Source organism: Takifugu rubripes, chromosome 8 (assembly GCF_901000725.2).
Source record: "Takifugu rubripes chromosome 8, fTakRub1.2, whole genome shotgun sequence".
NCBI lineage: Eukaryota > Metazoa > Chordata > Actinopteri > Tetraodontiformes > Tetraodontidae > Takifugu > Takifugu rubripes.
Window position 1 is genome coordinate 11,590,966 of NC_042292.1, and position 27,995 is coordinate 11,618,960.

The 27,995-nt window shown below is 38.6% G+C and overlaps 1 protein-coding gene across 12 annotated transcripts in view; it reads right to left on the reverse strand.

The window, feature by feature from the left end:
- Positions 1 to 27,995, reverse strand: part of nrxn2b (neurexin 2b) — a 457,955-nt gene that overhangs the window by 348,172 nt on the left and 81,788 nt on the right. For 8 of the 12 annotated variants that reach the window (XM_029839775.1, XM_029839776.1, XM_029839766.1 and 5 more), the window contains 2 exons: positions 4,237 to 4,266; positions 3,894 to 3,902 (listed from right to left, as the gene is read on the reverse strand). The exons of 2 other annotated variants lie outside the window; for them this stretch is intronic. In XM_029839775.1, the coding sequence (XP_029695635.1) occupies positions 3,894 to 3,902; positions 4,237 to 4,266 (39 nt within the window). The remainder of the gene's footprint in view (positions 1 to 3,893; positions 3,903 to 4,236; positions 4,267 to 27,995) is intronic. 2 more of the 12 variants (XM_029839769.1, XM_029839765.1) reach the window with 1 other exon arrangement.

Below are 27,995 nucleotides of genomic sequence, written 5' to 3' on the forward strand. Positions count from 1 at the left end.
TAGATTATTAGCGCTGTCCAAATTTCTTCCCTATTCCCTATATAGTGCACTAAACAGGGTGTACGTCATTGCCACTGGCTGGCTGAATATTACGTGAAGATTGATGTATCCTTATCCATAATACCTTGTGAAAAGTAGCACACAACCAATGCTTGCTAAGCAATCGATCATCATTTGCAGTCACACATTAGACACTAGACATGCAGGAATTATCAATTAATAGTTCAGTTAATGATTATGGCTACAACAGTACATCAACAAACAGTGAGTATTTGATATTTATTAATTAATAGATAAATACAAATACATGGCTAGCTCGTTTTCATTTTACAACCCTTTGACACTGTATAAAGTGGCCTGGCTTAGTGCCAGAGAGCACATTTTCATCTTATCAGAGTGCTATCAAAATAGAAAAGATTTCAGTTACTTTCAGTTAGTTTTTTGCCCCTATAAACTTAAATACCTGTTAATTATTCTTTATTACTAAAGGTTTAAGTCAGGCCGTTTGTCTAAAGCTGTTGACATTTTTGACCAACCATTTTACATCGTTTCACACTTTTAGACAAGAGGGTTGAAATGTTTTGCTAATTTGAAAACTCTTGTAGAAGAGAATCACAGAAGTGAAAAATTGCTAATGGAAGCCTCGGATATTTGAGATTCCACCCAACTAATCTAAGAATAAAACTGAAGATAAAACCTGTTTAAAGTGGCCCCACATGACCCAGAGCAACATCTTTGGTATGGGTGCACTAAATTAAGAAATACTAAGCATCCCGTCAGTAAGTAAACATCCACTGCTGCTCAGAAAAGTGACCCACTTTTATGTGAAAGTGAATTAAATCACTTCACACTTAGACATATTAATTTCATATTCATTCTTGTGAATTCTTTCTTTTGACACTCTTTTTTTATGTTCAAAAACCATAAACTGCAGACATAGACTCCACAAACACTTAGTGAGCCGAGAAAAAGATGGTTATCGCTGCCTGGACCTAGTCAATTACATTTGAGGTTAGATAAAGATCACGCCGGATACTTGCCCCCACCTATTCCCTCCAGTATCTCCAAGGGAGATCTACATTAAAGCTGCTAAGATAAGATCTCCCAAGGCCTGCTTAATTTAATTCCCATTGTGCATCATACTGGCCTCCCAAAAAGAGCAGCTGGTGGCAGCAGGGGTCAACAATTGCATAGAAATAAATCAACAAATGGTTTATGGACAAAATTATCTGTGATTTCTTATTTAAAGCAGCTTAATTTTTCTTTCCTACTTGAGTGATCACCGTTTTGTCCTTGTCTTTTCATTGTTTTATAAAACAACAATGACGTTTGTGTTTAAAATATGCTCGTACAACCAAACATTGACAATCACTGGATTTATATTGCTTTATGGTTCTTATTTTATCTATCTTGAATTCTAGTTATTAGCTCCTGTTCCTGGTTTCGCTCGGTTTATTTTTGTGTGTGTGTGTGCTATATTGGCCTTCTCTAATGCTTTCACAAATCATTTTTAGATTAATTATTAGTTTTCTATTGGTCAAACCTCTCAAGACAGCACACTGTGTGGCACTTTCTGAACACGTTTACTGGTGTGCATGTCGGGCTGAAGTCTCGCAGACAGGCAGATCGTAATCTCCGGTGACTGAAGCCTGAAGTTTGTCCTTCCCTCAGCTACGAAGGGCAGCTTCGCATCTGAGAGGAGACCGGAATTGATTTTCCGGAATCGAAACCTTAGCAACCAAAACATTTAATCACATTAAAGATATCAGTGCATTAATGGCATGGTTATGTATAGAGAGGAAAATATCCTTATGAATTACATAAATTTTGCTCTTTAAAACCTTTTCCTCCAAGCTATCTTGATGAGCAGTTCTCAATGTCAGTATTAGTAAATACTTTCTAGTTTTCTTTAGCTGCTTTAGTCAGCATTTCAGTTTAAATTCTGCTTGCCTTTGCAGGCAAGCCCGACCCTGATCGCCTCATGTGGAGTCCAGGGCACATCTCAGGGGAAACAGACACGCCTGGGTATCCTAATGTCCAATTTCCGCAACAGTTTTTTTTTGTTTGTTTCTTTGTGTTCTTGCCTGCATTGCTCCGAGGGGGAAGATGAAACAAAGGTATCGCCGCCTTATGATGAACTACAGTGAGAGATCAGGGTGAAATGGCAGCAGGTTGGAGGAAACACTGTGAGGTGTAACAGAGGAGAGGCCACGGGGAGATGAATCACCTGATGGGGAACAAAATATATGTTTGGGGATGACGAATTACATTTAGTTATTTAGTAAATCATGCTGATCCATGCTGAGCCTTTCAAAATCAATTAACATTGTTCTGGTACTGCTTAATTGAGAGGAACTAAGTTGGTTATTTACTCCTGCCCCTTTGAGTCACTTCCTTAAAGGTTATACAAATGTCATAATCACTATACATGCAACAAATTTGTAAGATGTAAATTCTTGCACAATTACTGAATTACTGTTGCAATATTGTTGAAAAGATTAGGTTAAACTATTCTGATAATTGGTATAAAGTCATATTAGGTCCTTCTATATGACTGGAAAACAACCGAGAGTAATCGGGCCATTGTAAAAATTGAATTGAACACATTTAGATCATTTTACAAATGTAATAGTTTAAATGCCCTCAATTTACATACGGTATTTTTGTCTATTCATTGTGTTTGAATTGAATTGAGCCCATACTCAAGTAGTTTCGTGAAGACTAAAGGGATTGTTATGCTTCCTTGTATGTGTATCTTAAAGAGAGTTTGCGTGGGTTTTGTTTTCTCTGAGGAACCTATGTGATAACCACAGAGACCACAGAAAAGGGGAGCCATTATTGGTGAATCAGCCATGACCCTTTAATTCTGCTTGTTGGATCTCCGACTTTACACCATATTGTATTCTAACTTTAATTTTGGACGAAGTCATATAAATTCGTTTGTTGCCCATTTAAAGTAAACATTCAGGACCCGTCAACACCTTATTACAGATGAAAATGAAAAGATTTACTTTCATTTGGGCTGCCCATTTATGCTAGAATTCCTAAAAAATTGGGATACCAAAACAATACAAAAAGAGGGGAGTCTTTCAAAAATGCCACCACATCTATTGCGTAAACAAAGCAGAGCATTTTAAGTCATTTCAGGCATGTGCACTGCAGGTGCAGGCAACTGAGCTTGCGAGAGTAGTCCCAGACCATACAAGTGTAGAAGAACTTTGACAGAAGAGGACTGACAATCCACATTCTCCACAAGTTTTTTTGTTTTTTTTAATCTATAGCAGCTCACTATTATAACCGCTGCTGGTTTGAAAATGTTTACTGTTGTGATCACGTGCTTCTTTATATCCACAGGCATATCTTGTTCATTACCGGCAACTAACATGTGTAATACACTTTGTGCTTTACAAATAAAAAGTGTAAATGGGCCTCAGTGGTTTGCTGCACTTCTTCATCTCCTTTCAAATGTTGTAAGAGGCCAGACATAGAAAAGGTCAGAGGTCAGTGGATTTGGAAAATGTACAACAACTATGAAAGTGAAAGTCGGCCTTGGTGTGTAGTTTAAAACTATCAAGTTATGTGCAGAAGCAAAGGTAATTGTACTAAGTATGTGTTGCAAATATACATAAAGGCATCAAGCATTTAGTGTTAAAAGCAACATCATGAACAACACAAGCCACAGAAACATTTTATCATTAGAGGAACTCGACAGCATCTTAATTACTTAGCCTCAATAGAAAATATGAGTGCCAAACATTGGGAATGTCAGCAGAGTGGTGATGAGAACTCTGCACATTCAACAACACTTCCCTCTTTCCACCAGTGAGCAACATGTTTCAAGCATCTTATATTGCTTTAAAAACCAAGCTGTAGGGAGAGCAGAAGAGCGTTACCTTCAGCCTCTGGTTGGGGTCGTCCAGGGAAAGGTGGTCAGAGGTGAAGGTCCAGGCAGTAAACCGCAGCACAGAACAAAAAAGTGGAACACATTGGAGTGGTTCACAGAAAAAACATGATGGGTAGTAGAGGGAGGGGAAGAAAGAGTCACAATAAAAAAAAAAGATGTGGAAGGGGAAAGAGATGATAGCAACAGGGGACAATGTTGAAATGGATCAAAAGGAAGGATTTGGGAAGAAATGAAGGGCAATGGTACCAAGAAGAGGTAAGAGGGTTTTTTGAGGGAAAAGAGTCAATACCTCTAAAAAAAGCTGAACTAAAATAAAAAGCATTGAACCATACCTTGGTCGTTTAACGTCAGGTGCGCCAGACCTTGAAAGGGAAAAAACAGAAAAAAGGAACAGAAAGAGGAAGAAAAAAGAAGGTCATAAAAGGCACGGGAAGAAAAAAAAGCATTGTCACAACGTTGGACTGCAGTTTGTGACAGACATCCTGGGGCAGGACGGATGTCAGAGTTCAAATAAAAGGTAGAGAAAGAAAAGTAAACGAGATAGAGAGCGAGAGAACACGTAGTAACACAAAACACTTCTTGAGTGAGGTGTGTGGGGGGGTGTGGGAGGTTTAGAAAAAAAAAGCATTTTCATTTGGTGCAACTGCCCAGAGGCTTTTGCTCTCACAAATGCTTTTTTTTCCCTTCTGAAGTACTTATGGAACACACAGAACTGTTTGGCAGACGGCTTGACCTGCTTTTTGTCTTGTGCATGACTTAAACCATATTGAAATTATTGGAGCCAGCGCACAGAGAGTCAAACACAAAACTGTTGCGCCAAGCCAAAATTACCTCAACGCCGACATTTTGCATAGTGCCGAAATATGAACAATAAATCATACAGCAACAAGTTCACTGCTGAGCAAAACAACTTTGCAATCCATGACAACTCAATCAGGGAAACTACTATATGTTGAGGCCGACCAACCCATCAGGCTTCTTCCTGTTAAAATGATTTTTTTTCCCTAGCCACTGTTGCTTGTTTGTGGGCCAGATTCGGTTTCTCTAAAGCACCAAGAGATGATCTTGATTGTAACAGACAAGTCCGACATGTTATAAACCAGTTAATGCAACTCTTATTATTTTTTCTAGTTCAAACTTCCTCCAAACCTTTGATTACATATATTGCCGCATATTTTTGCCATGTTCAAGCTGTAACAGAGCTTTCATGAGTTGTACAAAAGGCTAACACATGCTAAAGCTGCCTTTGGTACTGATTACAAAAGACCTCTTTGATTTATAGATGGAATGGTCCAAATATATCTAATAACCCCTGCAAAATGGGGCAACTGTTTTATATTTATATCAAAGCCACATGATTTTGTTAGAGTCATTTTTCACATACACAAGATGAGTATTAATTTTAATTCTACAAAAATGCGAACAATCTTTTAGCTTATTGACAGGAGAAAAAAACGCAAATAAAATGACATCAAGAAATGAGGATGAGGCAACTGATGCAAGCAACATCAAATAAGGAAGAACATCTGACAATTTTACTAATGGGAAAACATCCAGATGAGGAGGCAGACAGACACATGGAAGCCTCACAGGAGAACGACACCAAAGGTGAAATGAACAAAGTAATCGCTGTAGAGACAGAACATGACTCACATGATGACATAGTGACACATGAGAAACCAAAACAGCATTCGAATGAGTTCCCAACACACTTAAACCAAGACAGATAACCAAACTGGATCCTGACAATTAATGCTGCACAGAGCCAATGACCTTAAAAATTATGTGTGCTTTCTTATCTATTTATTTATCTCACAAAGCTTTTTCAAATGTTTCTCCATTATTGCCTTTGGTGAAGCACAGCGACCTTTCCACATAGCCACTGTGAGAGGACCTCAGAAACTATAGGTGGCCCGTGCGCTTTCTGAAATATGTGACATTACACATTTCATAATTAAATCCATTCCTGTAATAGCTTTTGAAACAAGGTCTTAATTCACATACTGTTTTGGGTCACAACAAAAATGACTGATGGTAATTTGACATTTGACTGCAGTTTAAAAGGCTTCTGTGGTCTACATGATGCGTGGCATGCTTTAAAATGTGCTTTACTAAAAAATGATGACTGTCTTAGTTTGACTAAAACTAAGCTGTGAAGGTGCATGTAAACATGATAGTTCAAATGAAACTGACGTATCTAGGTAATGGAAATAAATTTCGAGCTACAGCATCTATCTGTATAAGCCCAGTCAGACCTGAATGGGACCCAACACTATATATTGCTCTCAAGTGTTTCATATTTAGTAATCAGTTAAAAAAAATTAAAAGACCCGTGCTGGCTTCAATTTGGTACATAATTAACCATCACTGTGATGCCATTTAAAGTGCAATGGCTTAGTGTCTGAAAGTGGAATTTCATCTTATTGGTGAGTGCTGTCACAGCTGCGGGCAACCCCGCCCGTGAGTCCTAGTCCGCCCGCGCACCTGTGGCGAATCAGCACCAAAACGAGCCCCCTTTTTAGTTCCCTGCATTACGCTGCCTCCCCGCCAGATTGTCTTCTGTTGTGCTCATGACTCTCCAGCGTTTTCCTGCTTGCTGGTTTGCCTGGTCTCGACCCTGCCCGCTTCCCGGTGAATCCTGTCTGCCTTCTGTTCCTGCTAATAAAGTTGTGTTCAACCAAACTCTGGTGTCGCTCTTGGGTTCTCGTCTGGTCCCTGACAGAGTGCACTAAGTAATGCTCAAGCCAACTCAAAATTTAATGAGTTGGAATTATGGAACAAGTGTGTGGTTCGAGATACAGCTAAGACGATGAAAAACAAGAAATGGCAACATAAAAAAAAAAGCTCCCTCAATATTAAGCATTGTTGGGATCTATGGTGATCAACTGAATGGTCCAACACTAACCAGCTGAAAGACAGCAAATGGCTGCCTATTGTATCTGGTCAGTGTTCAGCATATGTACTGGGACAAAGACAACAGTCTAATTAGACACTTTAGTTGTGCAAGTATCCATACAGGGAACGAAACTAGTAAAAAAATGAAACCTCAGCCTAACAGAATGACACATCTGAACTGCTAAAACATGATGGATAAGTAAAAATGTGAAGACACTGGAAGCTAAAATAAGTAGTGCGGACATGCTGTTCCTTTTGTCCTCTAACTTAATAACATTTGAATCAAGAGCAGAGGAAATGTACAGGCAGAGAGTTTATTTATCTCTAGGCAGTTTGCATCCTGCTGCCCCTTTGCAGGAAGTCAAATCATTTCTACTCTGCTCCCTCTGTTTTTGTTCCCTTGTTCATAATCCATTAAGACGATAAGGGAAAGGCTCCTGCAAAGAAACAGAATGGCGCTGTCACTGCATACAAAATCATTCAAATACCCCCTACCTGGCTTCATCTGGCTGAGGCAGACAGAAGAAAGACTAACTATTTGTGTAAAAGGAGGACAAGAAAAACTGCAGAGCACACAGCGATAAAAAAGGGAAGGAAAATGTCAAATGGCGTCCATTGCGAGCCTTTCCTAGCAGATGTGTGGACAGCTGTGCAGCCCGGACGAGTCGCTATGAGTCCAAGGGACAGTGTTGAGAAATTAGATGGTTATTATTTGATCAGAAATACAACGTTCTCCCCGCATTTTGTCAAATATGTAAAAAGAATTAAACAAAATAGCCAAATATTTACAGCCACACTGCCCTGTTTTTGTCTTGGTAGGAGTGATGCAGCTGTGACAGCCTGGTTTAGAGAATTAAGAGTCGCGAAGACTAAAAATTCAAATGACTGATTTACAGAAAACATCTCAAAGCAGGAGATAAAAAGAAGCGCTTAGGTGGAAAAGCATAACACCCATTTTGACTGCAAACATGGCTATAAAACTAACCACCACACCCAAGAGCGGCATTGTTTGCCACATGCTATACATGTGAGACGAATCCCAGCTCCATCTTCCTGACTAGTGAGTGTTTGATCACATCCGTGCTTTTTTTTTTTCTCGGCGGGTACAGATGGGGGGATAACGGAACCGGCAACAGCTGAAGAAGGAGCTCTGATTGGATTGAGTGGCAGATGGAGAAGGGTCATTGTTCTGCCATTAGAAGACATGCTTATGCCCATGTCTGGGCCATTTCTTTCCTTCTCTGTTTCTCCCATTTCTCCGTCTTTTCATCACTACTCATTCAGCTTGAATTCATCCAGTTGTGGCTTCCTCCTGCTCCTTTTCTTCCTCCCTGTCTAATCAACACAAACCAGTGTTATTCAGCAAATGTCAGCTTTTGATTCAAATGAGACTTGTGAGCTCAAAGTATTAATGTCACAAGACCTGAACATGCTTGTCAAAGGCTTCATAAACACATTTGTTTGTCGTGTATTGAAGTGAATGTCTCATTTTTATGCAGAAGCCTTTTATATAAGGCATCACCATGTGCTTTCTAGAAAATTCTACATTTTTATGTAATCAAAATAGATTTAGCCTACTTTGTAAACTTTACATTATGGTAAAAATTAAAAAAAAATGTATTTTTCCAATATTTTAAGACCACTTTCAAAGCAGCATTCTTCTGGCTAAAATCCATAAAAATCATCACAAACTATCATTTCACTAATCATTTCACATGCACCAAAATGCAAAGAGAAGCATGTCTCAGGATGCCTGCTGCATTATCTCTTTCCAACCTCTTGTCTCACTTCCACTGCCCTACTCATCAACTGGAAACATCCACAAGATGCAATAAAAGATCATTCCTGCTCCCCCTGTGATGCTAGGATAGTACATTGAATTGTATTTGCCCCACAGAAACCTTTACAGTATTTGGCCAAAATAAGGGATTTGCTTACTCAAAAAAAGACGATATGTATTTTCCTACTCCTGAGTGTAAAAATTATAATAAATCAAGGATTAAGTGCCCTAAGATCGACCCTGTGTAACTTTATGTTTGATAAAACACCCTGGGGTGGTAATCAGGTGACAGTCATGTGAATGGTACAGGAAATGACTGCAAAATTATATTATCACTTGTATACAAAAGTGATGTGAGGAGCTAATGTCAAAGATTTTTTGGTGCATGAACATGCACAAAACATCTTAAATGGACTGATTTCTAAAAAACAAATCTTTGAAAATGTTAGAGGGCAAAGTGTTTAAATCTGTTACAGGCTTTTCTGTTATTTTTCTTATATATTTAAAAGTTTAGCTTAATTTTCATTTCCTCATTTTCAAAGCTTTAGAGTATTTCTTTGTATTTTTTTCACCAAGGGTTTGAGGGTAATATATTTACAATCCTTTGACTTTGACTAAAACTATAAAGCAGGAACAATAATGGTTTATGCCCAAGCTATTGTTTCTAAACTGACAAACTACATAAAGCTGCTCAATATCCAAAACTTGGGATATTTCTTCAAAGCAGTAGCTTTCACTAGGTCTAATATCGACTGACACTGGCAAGAAGTGCAGATTCAAAACAGCCAGGCCTTAAAAGAATTAAGAAATAATTTTTAAAAAACAAGGGTTGAGCTTAAATGATGTCCCAAAATTGTTCTGATTGAATGAATTACATCTTAGTGGGGTAATGTATAATGCATGTCTTTCTAGATCTGGAAACTCTAACAGTATTTAATTCCTTTAAATAATTCATGGTGATCATCTACCCCATGGCACACAAAGGAGAAGATAGTGGGAGCAGCGGGCAGTCTTAAAAAGTGTTATTCAAAGCTTCCATCTTTTAACGCTTGATATTATAAACGTAGATCTTGTCGTCCTTCAAAGGGAATACTGAACATCAGGCTAAATTAATCAAATCTACTTCACTGGATTCGCTATTGAAAACCGACTGTCGGGGTTTAGAGTCTACAGCCCACAGAATTTAAATGAAAACTATAAAACACACATTGAGATAACAATAGATTGAAAGAAGGCATATTTGGTTAGAAGCTAATTTACATACTTGCTATTCACAACTGCCTTTGGGGTGAGGGGGGGTGTGCACTTTGGAACAGTCCCCAGCTTATTGCAGGACTAACATGTAGAATCAGACAACTAAGGTCAATTTAGAGTTGCTAATATTCCTATTACCCAAAGGAAGCTAAAAAAAATGTGTATGGCATGCTAACAAGGAAAAACCCAATATAAAGACAGCTTAGATAGTATCTTTCAAGGCATGGATGGGGGTCGAGCCCATGATCTTTGGTTTACGAGACCAATGCCTTACCACTTGGTGAGGTGAAATACCATTTAATTTACGGTTTCACACAAGCTGGGTACATTCGCTGGGTCACCACACCATTGGAACGCCACAGAAATAGAAGCACCTGAAGAGTTGTTCAGGTACCGTTGGAACCAATCTAACCAAATCCCAGTTGCCTTTGGGGCAAGAGGAGGGTGTACACCGTGAAGATTTCCCAGCTCATTCCAGTTCCAACATATAAAAACAGAGATCAATTTTGAGTCATTGCGATCAACCAAGTGCATGTAAGCAAGCTGAAGAAAAGAGAGCATGCTAATGAGGAAAACCCTAATATTAAGTATATACCGTATTTTCATGACTATAAGGCACACTTAAAAGTCTTACATTTTCTCTTGGATGGGGTGCCTTATAATGCAGTGCGCCATATGTGTGCACCCAGTTCCAAAATCTGTAAATGCTTGTCGGCTTTTCAGCTTGCCGGCTTTCGCAAAAGCCATTTCAGATTTATTTTGTTTATTTTGGATACAGAAGATGAGGACTTTGATGGGTTTGTGGATGAGGTTTGATCAAAAAATAACATGAGTACATTGATAAATACACGCTAGCATGCATGTTTTAAGCTAGCAGTATGCCCGCGCCCTATAATCCGGTCCACATTATGTATGTGTTAAGTACAGAAATAGCACTCGTAACTGAGACTGCACCTCTTAACGCAGTGAGCCTTATGGTCACGAAAATATGGTAAAATATGAAGACAACTTGTGAAGCTGCTTAGAAGCTGCAGATGGAGTTGAACGCATCATTTTTTGCTTACAAGATCAATTATAAGCTTTTATAGTTTACTCATGGTAAGACCATGACACTAATGTGTTAACACTTTAAATTAATTTAAGCTGAAGGTTTTTGACCAGTGTTAGCTTTACTTATAAAAGCCAACACAAGAACCACTGATAACCTAGTCACATTCAGTTTCAACATGAAGTACAAAATGCTACATTGCTACATTCATATCGTGCAAAGGTATTGTTCTCTCACAAGATGGCCAAGTTATGTAGTAAAAGTATCTAATTTAAAATATTGATAAAACTTCAATTGGATTTACTCTCTGTGAATGACTTCTCCATGTTTGTTGGCCTGTTCGCAGGGGTGCACATGTAAATCAAGGCAAGGCAGGAAGTAACGTGTTACAGGCACATGTAGAACAAACAGAAAAGGTATTTGCTGAACACAGATAAAGCTGAAGCTTTGAATAACAGGTGATTTATTCCACAGAGATAGTGTCTGCAGTGTCAGTGATTGTGGTGCCTCGTCAGCTGTTGAAGGTGATCGTAAAGTTGCTGATGGTAGCTGTTTTGTGGTAAATTCTCCATAATGAAGGTAATGAAGTGATGGAAATTCTACTCCCAAAATGATAATCTCCAAAACTGATTAGGTTCATCCTTGAGTCTGAGTCCTTGACCTGCTTGACCTAAATTATTTCTGTTCATTTATAAACCAGAGTGGAATTTTGCTGCCAACCTGGGGTTAGTTATTGGTTCATTTGTTGACGTAAAATAACCGTGGAGGGTTTGTGACACTAACACTTTGCTATGCAGGAACTGGGTGAATTAATGTAATAGATGAAAATGTGCTAGTAGCTTTGATGTCTAGGAGACTAGTAAATGTAAGACATGCTCCTGACATAATCAATAAAGTTAACAAATGGCACCAAGAGTCAAAATGGGACCATTTACATAACCATAAAAATCCAATATTTTCTGCAGTTCCATCAGATTATTAAGGCCACCATGTAAACAGAATAATGTCATATACTTTATCAGATGCCAATTAAATTACCATGGGAATTTGAGACAGCACAAGTAGATTTCTTATACAATACTTGAGATGTATTTATGCATGTTTACTTGTTACTCAGATTTACTTTGCTCTTCTACATCTATGCATGCAGAAAAAGGTAGTAAATGTAAGAAGCATAATCACGAAATAAGAAATGAAAAAAGGAAAGTCAATGAAGCATTACTTTTACTGTTGCGATTCACCTCCTTGTGTGTATGTACTCTAAAAGAAATCCGATAAATGAATCAACATGTAAAGCAAGTTTTTTTTCCCTGATTATGCCATAGAAAATGCCCTATTATTACAATTGATTAACCTTATGACTACAAGTTAGGTTTCAATGGTCATGTTAACAGGGCTATTGTTTTCTGTGGCTGGGAATACTTGGGCAACTTTAGAAATTAGTTCATAAAGATGGGTTTATAACATACTTTTGCCAGTCGCACCAAATTCATCTCAGGATAACCGATAAATTCTTTCTCTGACATCCGATTCCCTTCCATTTATGAGGTCAAAAAAATAATCATCAGTCCCCCCTGAGTTCTGGTGTCCTCTCTCCATCTGTCCTCACTCCCTCTCCTCATAATCTTCCTCTGCCAGCTCTGCAGATGTGTCCTACAATGGTTTCCTGGCATATTCTCCTGCCTTCCACAGTCAATTTCATGGAATGAATGCCTCTGATTGCTTGAGACTCTACTCATTTGGGGAACTGAAAGTGGGAGTGGTCGACATCATTTTTTCGTCGGGTTGGAGGGTAGCTTGAAATGTCAGATGGTAGTATAATGAATAAGAGCAAAGTTTGATGGGGGAAGTGTCATAGAGACAGTCAGCACCATAAAAGCAAAACATAAATTCCTAAATCGGACACTTAATAAGGTAGCACTTTTTGCTATCCGATTAAATTATAATCAGTCAGCAAGTACTGACTAATTCAATCAAAACAGACATTAGCTTCTGTGCATTAGCCTATTCCAGCAATGGTTTATGTCATGCTGAAATAGTAACTCCTATTGTTTAGCTCTGATTAGTAACTCCTACCTTCACTTAACAGATGACAGGGCGAGACTTGAGAGCCAAATTACTTAAAGATGCAAAACTGTACCCCCTTTGCCCCTACTGGTAGATTTTTTTTAAATTTGTGCATTAGTGATCACCTTGTCTTGAAATATCACTTCCTACGTTTACGTGACACTCCAATAAATGAATTGGTGTCTCACTCTGACGGTCACCGGACAACTCAAGTGCATGTAAACGCGGTAGCGGTGCTGTCGTACCCGATGAAGACAAGGAAATAATACGATTGTAAATTGATATGCTTCGGCATGCATACGCTTAATCAGAGTTACACGAGACAACATCGAGACATCGGGAGATGCGCCACAATCCCCAGGCTGGTGTTTGACCCCCCCAAAAAAACATTCAAGAAAGTGATGTTGGTTTTCTAGTCTGCCTCTTGTAATCAGCATGTCAATGAAGGACAATGTGGTTCTTATCTGCACAATAAGTAAAGCATATATTACATAGAAGGTGAACCAACCTGTGCAATTATCCATCTTTTGCTTAGTTTGTAAAATTACTGATCTTTTCCAACCTGTTACTATCACCTTGTTCGGAAGCCAAGACACAGAAAAATCCAAAGTAGACTAAACTTCTGAAGTTGTGTTGAAGACATAGACAGGGGTTGAACCCTTTGATACTTCACCACCATGCCTATGGAAGCCAAATTCTGCTTCTTGTGAAACTCAGATAAGTAGACGTATTGCAGTTAAAAGGCTACTACATAGTAAGAAATTGGTACTTGCAGTATACTAGTCCCATATTCAGACAACAGAGGGTACTTCAGGACACCCTTCCACTGTCCGTGTCTGAATGTTAACTTTCTTTGGTAAAGTAAAATATGACCGAAAAAAATCTGTCCTACACAGTCCTCTGAGCTGTGGAAGCTTAAGTCAGAGGCAACTAATCTGCAGGGACATTAACGTAAAATAGTACTTTGCCTCGAGCATTTGTTGATGCTTAATACTTCTTTTTGACAGGTCCCCCCTAGACAACTTTTCAGGGCACACATCATGTTTTTGTACACAACATCATGGCACTGAACTCTACTGTATGTTGAGGGGAAAAATACATATAGAATGACTTTTGCTGGAAATGGAGCATCCTCTGCATCTCAGCAGGTAACTACCACAATACCGTATAATGGAAAATTAATGTCTTCCAACAGAGAGGATGCAATCACTTCATTTGGCTCATTGGTTCGGGTAAAGACAGTTAGCTCAAAGAATCTGCGGTGTTCCTGGTTTTTCTCATTTTTGAACTTGAACTGGGCGATTATGGCAAAAGGATTGGGATTTGTGTCCCACATGGAATGATAATTCATGAGCCCATTTTATTGATGCCTTTGAAAATATCAAGGAACTATGGAATATAAAACATCAATAAAATTAATGTATACAATATACAACACAATCTCTCTGAAGATAAATCTGAGCAATAAACAAGAAGTCAAACCAAAATTAATCAGACTCTTGTTTATTTCCCGCAGACTAAAGTATCTTGTTTAGTTACAACCGTGAAGCAAAAAGCCCTGCTGGTTGCTTTCATCTTGCCAAACTCTAATTAGGCAAACTGAACAAATACCAGCAAGACAGGAGTCCTCTGCATATTCAAACAAAAGAGTGTCTGAGTCTGAGTGAGCAAGAGATTAAAAAAAAGGGAGAGAAGGACTGAAGTCTGATCACAGGGAAATTAAACCGCACTGAACCTTGTAAACAAATATTTCAACAATGTTCAACACAATTTAGGAGGCGTCTGGGGCCGCTGAGATGTTAAACAAGTGAGCTCCATATTAGAAAAAAAAAAAAAGATACAGATGAATGGGCATTGGCTCCTTCACACCTAAAAAGAAAAACAAGGCTCCACTCATGAGTGTACAGTCCTGGAATTTAAGGTTTGTTGTGAAGCCCAAAAAAAAACAAAAAAAACTATCACTTGCTTCAGAAATACTTCAGTGTATTGATGTGGAGAGTTAAACTACTATAGTCAGCCTTAGAACTTTGAGTTGTTACAAATCAACTGTTATTTCTTCCTCCTGAAAGGTGTCTTCTGAGTTATGTGTTTTTGAAAGTCCCTCGTTACGAATATGTGTAAAAAAAACATTTTTGTCTCTCAGCTCACACGCTAGAGTAAAACAGCTCTGCCCAACGTTCCCTTATGTGTGATAATTGTAGTTGGTGAATGGGATGTGTTAAAAAAATAATTAAAATTCATCTTTAATAAATCATTTGTGTTTTTAAGGTTTGAAACAGCATCCATATGAAACCCAGAGAAGGCCTGTTTCAGTGAACTTGACTTTATTTGGATGTTACTGTTTTACTATAAAGCAAAACTATTCAGTGACAAAAAGCAAATGCAATAGAATGGCTGTAAATCACAGTACACAGTTTGTTCTCCACACCTAAAAACACAAAGGTATCATGCATTTCCTAACTCTGGGACAATGGGCTATTGAAAATGACAAGAGAAACTGAAATGAAAAGACTGTTTTCCAAAAGGAGGTCTCTGGAGCCCTACAAATATATTTCCTGCCACAGCTGATTTGTCTGAGTACAAAGGTGCATTTTTTTAACCTACACCCATTGGGAAAATAATATTATATGTAAAGCAAATAAGCTCTGTTTCTGCTGCCAAGATTCACAACACCGGTGCCATTTTGGCTAGCGGTCAAAGTGTACAGGATAGCTCAATCAAATTGGACTGTTATGCCAAACTCCACTGATTCCATCTGTCATGACTGCATCTTTAGAGTCATCATGCTGCTTTGAGCCCCATGACAACTCTTAAAGAAAAATACTCAAGCTGTTCATAGGGTCACTGCAACCTGCAGCTTTCTTTCAGCAGAAGTAAAAGGCAGAATCTCAAATATTTTTGCCTGCTATTGTTAAAACAATCCAGGATATCTGGATAGCCTGACCTTGAGGATCCATAATTTGCCCCCTTCTTCACACAGAGAGATCTGGCAGTAGATCAAAAGGGGTCCTTACTGCCCGAATCAACAACTATTTGGCATTCAGAGCCCTCATTTCCTCAGTGGCATTGATTCGTAGTAGCTTTGCCAACTAACAGCAACGGCTCAAGGACCGGATAACATAGGAAACTGGATTAGTGCCTTGCAATGCACATGAGCAATAGACCCTTAAATACGCCTCTTTGTTCCTAACTCTGGTAGTGATCCGGAGTTATTACCTGGCCATCAATTTACAAACTGTGGAGTGCACAGGCGGAATTGCTTCTTATTACTGTTTCCATTATTCTTCTTTTTCGTCTTTTAAATCAGCTCGACCTTTTCTTATTAATGAATGTCTAGTTTGCTAAGGAGCATCACAACTGCATCAAGACAGGAAGTCCTCGAATGAAGTGCATTATTAATCTGGTAATTTTTTACAATAAGACGCTAGAGAGAAGAAAAATGGTATTTCGGTTAATCTGTATGTTCAAAACATGGAGTGAATTAACAATAAAAGTAATCTATCTATCTAGCTATCTTTTAATCACAGTTTAGCATAACGTTTGATTCAATAAAATTGGACCAAAAATAAATAAATATATATTTTCAGCAATATGGTGAGATAATTGTACAGCAAAACCCCATTTGCCTGTCTAGTAGTGGTTTGTCAGTCTAATAAATTGTCCACCAGTTTACAGATTCTCAGATTTATAAAATACATTCTTAACATTCATCATAGTACATAATGGGTTTGTCAGGCCCATCCTGGCAGAAAAAAACCTGTCTGACACAAGAGACATGCAGAGGCCAATTCTGTTACCTCACTGCAGGACAGGACAATGGGCTAAAAAAAAAACAAAAAAACATTTGTACCAGCCTGACTGATGTTAACAACCATGTTCAAGTCAAAATAATCGATTTTTTCCTCCCTTCTGATCTTTGGTTTAAACATGGACCCAACATCTTGACTCGACTGACCTTAAATGCACTGAATTGCCTCACTGTCATCGCAGATTATTGTTCAAAATATAAAATACACTAAAATAAAGGAGTTTTTTCTTTTTTTTAACAATCTGTGGTAGGTTGAATTATAAAATGCCCATGTTGAAAGTGGCATCTAAGTACAGCTGCTGCTGCTTCCTGTGAAAATGAGTCGACCGAGTTGGTTCAGATATCCAATCGGGACGCCTCCCGGGTGGATGCTTTGGAGATTTTCTGGCCGTGACTGTGACCCCAGAGACTCTGAAGTCTGATGGGATTATGTATCAAATCTTGCCTGGGAACACCTCAGAGAGGGAAACTGGGAAATGTTGCCAAGAAGAAGGGACATCTGGAATACTCAATTTACCTACTGCCACCGGGGCCTGATCTGAGATAAGTGGAGGATAATGGCAGTCTATCAACAACCCAGATGTTAAACAATGATGCTGCTGCCACCATTTATTAATAAACTGCTGTATTAATGTAGTCTGCATAAGGTGATTATTAAAGAATATATTACATAGGCAAGCTTAATTCTATGCTGAAAAGAAACATATTGGAAATAGCTTTATATCATTAAAACTGAATCTTTTTTCTACGATGCTTTGTAATTAAAACTAAGTACTTTGTTAAATAAGGGAGATGTACTGGGGAGGAGATTGATTGATTGATACCAGCTGTAGACAAATGGATCTACCTTTGATAAGAGACGGGCAGAAAAATCAATATAGTATTTTCATCAGCGTTCAGAAGCAAAAAAAATCCCACTGAAATCAATTTTTAGTGTCATGAACTTTTCTTGTGTAGAAATCTCTGTATTCTCAATATCTCATCATAAAGTGCAGCTAAACTGCTAAAAAACATAAAGGGCCCAAGTGTTTTGATTGACTGTGAGAATAACAGCATGGAGAAGAAGCAAAACAGCGATCAGCGCCATCTCAGCGATCAACAGCACCTCTCAGGGCTGCAACAGACAGACCCTGGACTTCGGCACATCTGAATGGGCACCATCTGCCGCTGTCATCCCCAAGGCAGGGTGGTGAGCTGGGGGTCCAGTTCCATGTGGGCGAAGGAGCGGATATAAGTGTCTGTGTGTGAGCACATCACCTTGAGTTGCGTTGCAGGGTGATGAATATTAATAAGCATCTGTGCTTATGGGGAGGACACTCTTCTATATTATTTTTGTGGTTTCCTATGATGTTTAGAAATGTATTCAAAAGCCATTTCACAGAAGTCACTTCCTGTCCCAGTCACATGATCACAACATCAGGATGTTTACTAGGGACATATTGAATGCAAACATCAAGAGTTAAAACAGGGTTTTGTGTGGTAAGGGTTACAGGGTTTAATTGTGATGGTACTGTAAGTCCTCACAAAGATAGTACAAATTTTTATGTGTGTGTGAATGCTTGTGCTCTTCATTCTGAAGTGATGGCTGCAGGCTGGACACACTCTAGCTTATCTCCATGCTGTAAATATAGCTCTGCTCTCAGATTTAGATTCAGATTTCCTTTATTTGTCCCACAACGGGGAAATGTACGGCACAACAGCAGCAAAAACACACAGAGGAAAAGAGATTCAGGAATGCGAGGACAGAAAAATAACAATAAGTAATAACAATAAATATATAATACAACAAACTGAAATTAGAATAGAAAATATATAAAAATCAAAAATATATCATCCTCTCTTTTCCTGTGATTATTTGTCTGAATTCATCATTTTTAATTCTTTAAATCATCAAGAATATCGCAAAATTGTAACCAAGCTATACTTGGCCCATGGCTAAGTGTAGCTATTTGTGTCTGACGTGTTATAATAAATGCGGGTGTTCCTCATCTTGGTCATAAAAATAAAACGTTTAAACGTCATCCGAGTTGCTCTGTTAGAAATCTAAGAAAAATGTTCCTTCTCTGACTCTTTTCTATATAGTCTATATTTCCTAGTGTGTGTGTATGTGTGTTAGTGCGCGGAGGGATGCAGAGGGGTGTGTTTGTGTGTCCACCACTGCTTATCTCTTTCACCCAGGCCACTCTGCTAACACACACTGCAAAGAGCCCCTAGTTGTCATTCAAGCCATCACACAGCTGCAAAAAAGGGGAAGAGGAGAGACAGAGGGTGAAATAACGGCATAGGGGATGAAGCCCGACAGTCCGCGCTTTCACTCCATTATCTTTCCTGATACCTCCGCGTTTTGACACGTTTTACCTGGTGCATGCCTGGTGTTAGCCGTGTGACGGAGGAAATAAACAACCTGTTTTAATGGAATATTGACTGCAAACCTCTGTCATTTACTGTGACAGGCAATGCATTTACATGGAAAAAAATCTGTTCCAGCAATAGTGGCTTAATGGCAAGAGTAACTTGGATAGAATTCCTACATAATTTTTACCCCATTTAGTTAAATATTTAGGCATTGATGTGCGATATTGTAATTGTTGTTTAATGCAGCTAAACAGATAGAAAGATGTAAAATGTTAAACTGAACTCTTTCGGTTATACAGTTCACTTAAAAGTTTAGAATGAAGGAGGTGGAGAAGAGATGGGGCTAAAATGAATTGGTGTCTTGCAAAGTAGTGCAAAACTAAATTAATACTACAAACTGACACATATATATACAAAAAAAACATGGACATCTGAAGATATTGATATATTACCTAGAAAACAATTAAATGTCAACTCTATAACTCTGAGCTTCTTGACTGTCTCCAAGACATCAAAACCGGATTTTTCCATTCGTATCTGAAACTTAATAGGAGTAAAAATGAGGTCCTCTTAGTTGAAACCAAATCAACACTTTCCAAAGTTGCCAAATTCATGGTTCCACTATCCACCCTTCCCCGCTCCATATGTTGAGTCCTCTCAACATATTACACCAGTTTTCAAACAGCTTCCGCTTCACTTTTGCTCCTTGTTACCTCATAGAATGTCTCGAATGCCCTCCCATACTCTCAGGTCTAACTGTGCCTCACAACTCTCCACTCCTCTTTCCCGTTTGTTCACCCCGTGTTCCTTTCCCTCAGGATATCTAGACTCTGACATCTCTGCCCACTTCCAAATCACACTTTAAAACACATCTGTTTGGACTATCATTCCCCTCAAAAGCTGTCACTATTAAATATGTCTCTGGGTGCTTTAATTGTAATTTATGTGTTTAAATTTATGTTTGTATAAACTGGGTTCAAACCAGCCCTCAAACAATTACACATTTACTGTTGTTAACAATACTTTTCCTGTCACTTCTTTCTTTGTCCCACCAAGCAGACTCCACTGTGGAGTAATTTACAACATAACTATTTGCTAGGTTCCAGTCACATTGGTGTCAGTGTGATTACCATCCCATTCGGTGACAGCTGACAGCCTGTCTGGTGACAACATGCGGTGACGAGTGGACGCCATCGCAAATAATGACTGTCATCCGTTCCACCTGTCAGCGTGAGCTGCATCTTATAAAAGAAAAAACCTCGGGAATGCAAGAAAATATGCCGTACATAGAGGTGCATTGAGCACAAGCTAAAATATTATCATGGTAATATACCTAAAGGTCCCCCTGCTGAATTCCTTCTCAAAGAAAGTGCACCGCTTTCACAACATTTCACGAAAAACACTTTGAGTCAGATCAAACAACGTTAAAGACTGCTCATTAAACTTTACCCATTTGTACTGATTTACCATCAATATCTTTATAATTTCTTTTCACTGAATGGCCTTTTAATTTAGATACTATCTATTGTGAATTTTGCTTTGAACACATTCCATTAAGCTTCTCCTCTCGGAAGCCTCTGCTGGAAGAGACTGAAATATGTATGAAACTGATTTGACTTGATGGACACTTCAATTATAATCTCTATCATTCCCTCGTGCTCATGAGCCTGTGTGCATGACTAATCCACTATCTGTTTATGCAAGACATTTTCTACTGCTATTGTTTCCAGGATACAGGATATGTGAACACAGGTAGGACAGGATGTTTTGCTATATTTTTCTTTTCCTTTATCGACTTATTTTGACTTATCCTATTTTATCATTTTTCTGCATTTTTATCAAATGCAGAACCGCTTCAAAAGTTACAGTTGAGATGAATATCTTATGATTACAGTAGAAGCAACAACACTCGGAGCAGAAATTCCTCCTATTTCTTTAAACCAAGTTATAAATGGACCAAAACACACAGTTAAAAGTGGAGAAGCTGTTTTCTCTGTCGATGTCTTAGTCTTGGTAGGGATTCTAGTGACGGTTATCTTGTTTAATAGTTTTTAGGTTTACATAGTGTGCTCCGGTCCCTGCCTATGTAATACCTTTTCCTGTATCCAACAATTCCCTCTCTAGATCTTCTTGCCTTCCATTTACAAATGTCTAATGTCTTCACATGTTTTTTCTATGCGTCTGTTGCTCTACCGTCTGTCCTTTCCCCTGCCTTTATTGATGTATTTGGTTCGTACTCGGTAGTTGAAATTCCCGCGTCGTGCGTTGGAAGTTTTATTTGGAATAAAAAGAGGAACATCTTTCAAAGATGCCATCAACTTGTTTTCTGAGTTTGCAACTGGAACAATGGAGACTGTCATTGACTGTTATACTGTCATTACCAGCTCTGACTTCTGCCCAGCGAGGTGAAAGGAAGCAGGTAAACCTCCCCTTATTCTCTTCCCTTATCCGGCCAGCCATCAGCAGGAGGCCCTTCATGGATCTACCCCTCCTCAAGTTTCTTCTAGTTAAAATTGTCCCTAGCCACTGTTGCTTGCTCAGAGGGTGAGACTGGATTTCTGTAAAGTGCCAAGAAACAAATCAAAATAAATGTCCTTTGGCAGGAAGTTTGTCTTGAGCTCTGAGCGCAGATAATCCTTACATAGACAATATTATGTGTGTATTTTTGTGGCAAATATCAATTTGCAAGGCGTTAGTAAGACAGAAGAGAACAAAAGGAACACTAGCTAAACGCGGCACCGTTTTCCCTGATGGTGGATCAAAACACATACTGTTAGGGCAGGCCTGCAGAAGAGAGAACCCTGATAAAAAGAGAAACTGTTTATACAGCAAAGGCAGAATAAATCCAGCGATAAAGTCAGGACAGGGGCCTGGAGTGTCAGAATGCCAAGTGAGCCTTTACATGTCTAGCTTTGGGGGTGTCCCCCCACTGTGTATAGAAATTCTTGCCCTAATTTGATATATAACTGGACAACTGCAGTGTGTGTATGCACATTAGTCCAACTAATATCCGAGTCCTTCTTATCTGATTAAGACACCTGGATATTAAATGTGTTTCCTTGCGCAATGCAATCAGACTCCACTTCTCGCTTGTATTCTGTGAATAATTTATGGAACTGAACTTTCTGTTTTTAAAGCAGTTTACAGTAGTAGGATTTTGGGTGGAGTCAAGCCATCCCTGATTTGCATTGTTTTCACTGTTGTTCTTGAGTCGCACCACAACACTCCATGAAAAAGTTAACCAGCAAGGTAGCAGCCGCAGCTAAAGCAACAGCAGCTTTGGACAAGTTTTTGTATCAGTACTTGGTGTACTGATTGTATGTTGTGAATCAGCATTGCAGCGATGTTCATGTCACTCCAAAAATACTTTTCTATGGTTTTCTAAATTCCTATTTTAATAAATACCTAAATTTAGCAAACCATAGCAAAGTATTAATATAATAGTCCAAGCTATTTTGAAAATTCAGCAGGTCTTCAAGTTGTCAACTCATATCAGCCAAATCTATTTGTGGAAGATGACGAGGTACTGAAGAAACACAGCAGCTGTAGTGGGTCTGACTGCTGTAGCGCTGCTTTAAAGGCCATCAGCCTGATGCGGTGCAAATCACCCTATTACCAAGATTGTTGGTAATAGAAGTTCCTTGGAATGTTGGTTAAAAATGTTGGTTAATCATTTCTCTGATTACATCAATGAGCAATCACATACATCCAATGATATTTATTATTATTATATTATATTATTATTTCTTTCTTTTGAAGAACTCGCATTATTCCAGTGTGAACTGAAGGTTTGTCCACAAGTGATTGCCTCTGGACTAGATCAAACTCTTGTGGTAGAAGATATGGAAACGAGTTTCCTTAAAAAAAAAAAAAAAAAACCTCCGTAAACGGTGGCTCCATCAACAACAATTTTAGTAGATTTCTTTTGAAAACCTGTGATTGAACGAGCCCTCTCTGAACCTGACATTCTCTCTGTTCTTTCTATTATTGCCACAAAACCATTGATTCCCCAGTGTGAGAACAGGAAATAAAGACACAGCAAAAACATCCACAATGGGTACTAGGCCCACTTCTTTAAAAAATTGAAAAGAAAATTAATATATTTATAATCACAGTATTTAATTACCAGAGACCTGTTTTGAAAAGGCTGTCAGACTCTTCAAGAGACAGACAGATGGCAGAAAAATCTTTACAAAACACAATGAAAAAATATTTTAAATACAATTTAATGGCATATCTTACAGCATGACTTCTAACCAACTCTGACTTACATCAACAGGGAAAATCGTGAGAAATCACTTCTGCCATAGGAGGATATTTAACCCACTGTAATGAACTGGGATAGTAAAACAATATAGTGTTAAATGTGCTGAAATCTACAAAAAACAAAAATATAGCGTCATAAACCCAAGCTTTGCCAGATGATGTAGATCGTAACTAAGTGGGAAATCAGCTTCGGTTACTTAAAAGTAAACAAAGCCAAGATAAATGTAAACACCAAAAATCCATGCTGTGATTTCTTCTGATGACTTATCCGGGGTGTACCCCACCCCCCACACGCCGGCGGTTTTCTTTGTGTTGTCTTTTACTACTCGTAGTGTTATGAATTCCAACATTTTGCAGTAAAGAAAAGCATTTGTGGTTCAACAGGTTGGTGTGTTCATATAAGATGTTATATTCACATTCTCTATAGAGATCTTTGTCATTGCTGTGTTCTTTTTTTTCTTAATTTTATTTTCATTTATATTCTAACTGCAATCATCCTAAGATGACTGGTGCTTTATGTCTGCCATGCTGAGGCCTGTTGAATCTGACATGCATGTCTTTTTTTCTCTCTGCGGAGTGGACAGCCTGACCTTGAATGTGTTGGGACGTCTGCTGACCGACAAATATTCTTGTATATTGATTTGGCTTATTTTGAACCGGGGTTACGCTGAACATTATTTATTTAGGTGCTGGATTGCTGTGAGGGAAGAGAAGACTGTGTCAGACTGTCAATCCATAAGGAAAACCCTCTGGGTGGAATCACAATTTCAGTAGGTATTGCAGCACCTAAGGGATAAAATGCTAATACAGATTTTACAGCTGTGTGTTAATTGTATCACAGGAGATTGCAACGGCTGAAAAACAAAAAGTTAAGATGTGCTCATCAAGCTTGACAAGACAGACACAGGGTTCCCGATCTGTCCCTTACATGCCTCAATGTCGGAGCTGTACAATGCATTTTATCCTGCCAGGTTTAAATATGTGCAGGATTAAAAGCACATTATCCAAGACAGATGATATAGAATGTTCCTAGGTCGTTCATCCATTGTTCAAACAAGCTTATGCACTCATGAGGAATGCTTTAAAAGAGGCAAAGACACACACCTGCCTTGATACAGGGCTTTAAATAAAGGCTCACTTTCTTTTACCTCTGACTATTTTCCATAACGGTGGCTTTGATGACTCACATCTGTTTAATAAGAGGGACCTTTTGCTAACATTACCGCAGATGTGCTAATCCGCACTGCCAAGGGAAAGTAGGCTTGATTAGAGTAACACAGGATTATTATATCATAGAAAAATAACAGCAGGAAGCAAGAGAGACATTTTCTCTGTTGGGATCACCTAATGCAGACATTTAATTCTCAGATATTAGCTAATAACACATAAATATTATTTTCCTCCAGGGTCTTTCAAAGCACATTAATTCAGTTCCTAGTTAATAGCAGTATATATGTTGCATTGTTTGGCTGTTTTCTTCCATTTTTTGACCAGTTTAGGCCAATTATTTTTTTAAATGGCAAAAAAGAATTGAGACAGCCTTCAAAAAATAATATCCCTCTGAATGCTTCTCTGTCTGGAATTATAGAATAAATTCAAATAAATTCACCCTGCCCTAACTAATTTGGAGGAAGTGGGTTAAGTGGTTACTATATAATATGGATCTATAACAACTTGTCCAACAAGGGAAAAGGCATGTTTTATTGGATAACTTTATGAATGAGAGATTTGCTTTGGATTATTTGTGATTATCTAGAACAGATAGGCCACATCAATCGCACCCAAAAGGTAATCATTTGCTTTCAAGTGTAAATATTGTTCACAATGTTACTAACAGGAGTTATTCCTACCTGGTCACATGCTGAAATCAACTCAGTCATAGAGCCTCATTAAAGGAATATACAGGTGTGACTTACAAAATCTACGTAGCAACATGTGAGCATAGAGCAAACACCTGTGATCATGACAACAGTTAATGTATTTAATTCAATATACCGGACTGAGATCACAGTGCCATGTAAATCATAAAATACATTAACAACAGAAAGAGTGCGGCTACTATCTCATTGCATCCCCTTTATCATAGAAAGAAGACAAAAGGATGGCGTGACATCATCTGTCTTTTCTGCATTCATAAACACAGCTATTATCCAGGTAAATAATTATTCCAAGTGCGAGTGTTGATTACAGAGTCCCCCTGTTGTGTGTCATGGGAGGGATGCATTCACTCATCAAATATGAATGAAATGTTAATGTGCTCCATCATAGTGCTTAATCATGGCCATCAATGAGGGTGAGTGGAACAAGTATATTGCTGCTGTAGTGCTGGGTTGACAGATAAGGCCAGTTTGCTGAAGATGGTGGAGCTCTTGCAGTATTTTGGAACAAATACTGAGGTCTTGTGTCTGTTATTTGCTAATGAAGTGGCACGTGTGTCTCTGTATTTTCTTTGTTTCTCCCTTTCCTCTCCCAGTTTTCCTGGCCAGGGATCCCACATTTGGTCCTACTCAAGGTTTCTCCCTGTTTTTTTTTCTTTTGATAGTTTGTTTGGGGATCAGCCTCTGGGGTTTTGGAAACCACTGAGAGACAGTCTTGATTGTAACAGAAGCTATATAGTATATAGTTGAAATTTATTTATCTCTGTTGAAATAAGCTCAAGATCAGAACACAATGGTAATATATAGCAATGCCATCCACTCAGTACCATAGGTTTATATGACATATTTGGCATGTGTACAGACTGGAAGGGAATGAGATGTTCTATGCTAGAGCACCGGGTAAAACTTTGACCTAACAGAAGAAGCCAGGTCAACACGACCAAGCTGAAGTTTGTTTTTGGACAGATAAATACAATTCATTCTGTCTCAGGTGTTAAACTGCTGGCTTGCTATTGACGACTGCCGTGGTCCCTGACGCCTTAGGTCAACCAGAAATGGCCCAACCCAAAGGGGCAAAGAGCAAAATCGCAACCTATCATAGCGGAAGCGTAGTGACTTCAACAAGAAAACAACAACACTCCTACATATGTATACAAGGACAAAGGATAAGTAAACAGCCTAGTTTCAGATATGCATTTAAACCTAGCGAGATTATATATTATTGGACACAGTGGGGGTCAAAATGTCCGATTACCTTAGCTAGCAATATGGTGTCGACTGTTTTGTTTTTTGTCTCTCAGGGTTGTTGATGAGAAAGAGGCTGGCTGGAAACATGCACACACCCTATTATCATATCCTTACTACACTCAGATTATCAACTGACAGTGCACACAACTCAAGCAAAGGGTGAGAAGAGCAGGAAAATCCTGTATCACCAGAGGGTCTTACTCCTTGATCCACGTTTGATCTTCGCTTGGTTTCAGAAGATGGGATCAGTGTTTGGATAAGGTCAGAAAATAGAAGTAAAAAACCAGGCTGTGGGAGATTTTACTGTTTAACCACAAGATAATGTTGAATATGGATGATCAAATAGAGAGGAGAAAAGAAAATGTGGTCTCTATTTAGTGTTCAATAAAATGTTAACTGGTATCGGCACGAAAGACTTAGGTCCATCTTCACTGGGCATAACCAAGTCCATTCAAATAGGTGATTATAACTCAGTGACTTTCAATGTGCAAACGGAATTATTGAAATTATTCATAATGGATGCTTTGTGTTAGACATTTTCACCTGGCTTCAATCGTTTTGATTAAAAAAAGAATAGCTCACACGTTTTTTTTTTTCTTTTTTGTTCCTTCATGAACAGGATCTGATGATTGTTCCATTATATTCCCTTCAAAGGTTCAGCATACTTGTGCAAATAATTAGTAGTCATGATTAATAATCTTTGCCGTATTTCCGACCGCCTCCTGATCTAAAATCCCACACGTATGATTGTTAGAGAGAGGGCTCAGGTAGGGATTACATTCGATCCTTAATATGGTGGCCACGTTCAGCGCTTTGACAACTAATTTGCCCTAACATTTCAGAAAAAAAGGTCAGACAACCCTCTGCCCAGTTTATGAATAGTGTATAAGGACTGTGTCTGACAAAGAGCAGGTACAGTGAACAAGGCAGGTAGAAGGTCTCTTCATTGACTCAGTCTGGAACATAGGGAGTTGCTCTGTATTCACAAAATCAAAGAAAATAACTTTTTGACTCCATTATGCTGAGTCCCTTCCAATGGAAAGGAAGTTTTAATTGAACCCATTTACAGACAACAGAGGTAAAGCTTAAAATAGGGGACGTGCATTGCAGTTGCAACCAAAATAATAATAATACAATGACAAATGTGAATTAGGTTTAATGGACTTGTTATATTTTTGTTTTTCTGATAAACTGTGCATGGCACCAAAGTTCCCATAATAATTACAACTATATTACTGCTGATTTAACTTGAGATTATCTTACAGAAACCATAGCATTTAGCAAGCATCACGTCCATACACTCCAAACCAACAGACTCTCGAGTTGAATCATAGTCTTTATTAATGATCAAGTCTAACACAATTTATCAACGCTTTCTCACTGCGATCACGTTTGTGCTGCCATATTCAGCCTTCGCGCAGGCCTGAAAGGTTCCGCGAAGCTCTAATAAGTGTAGCCTGAAACACACCAAGCCTGACATTTCCCCCGGTTCA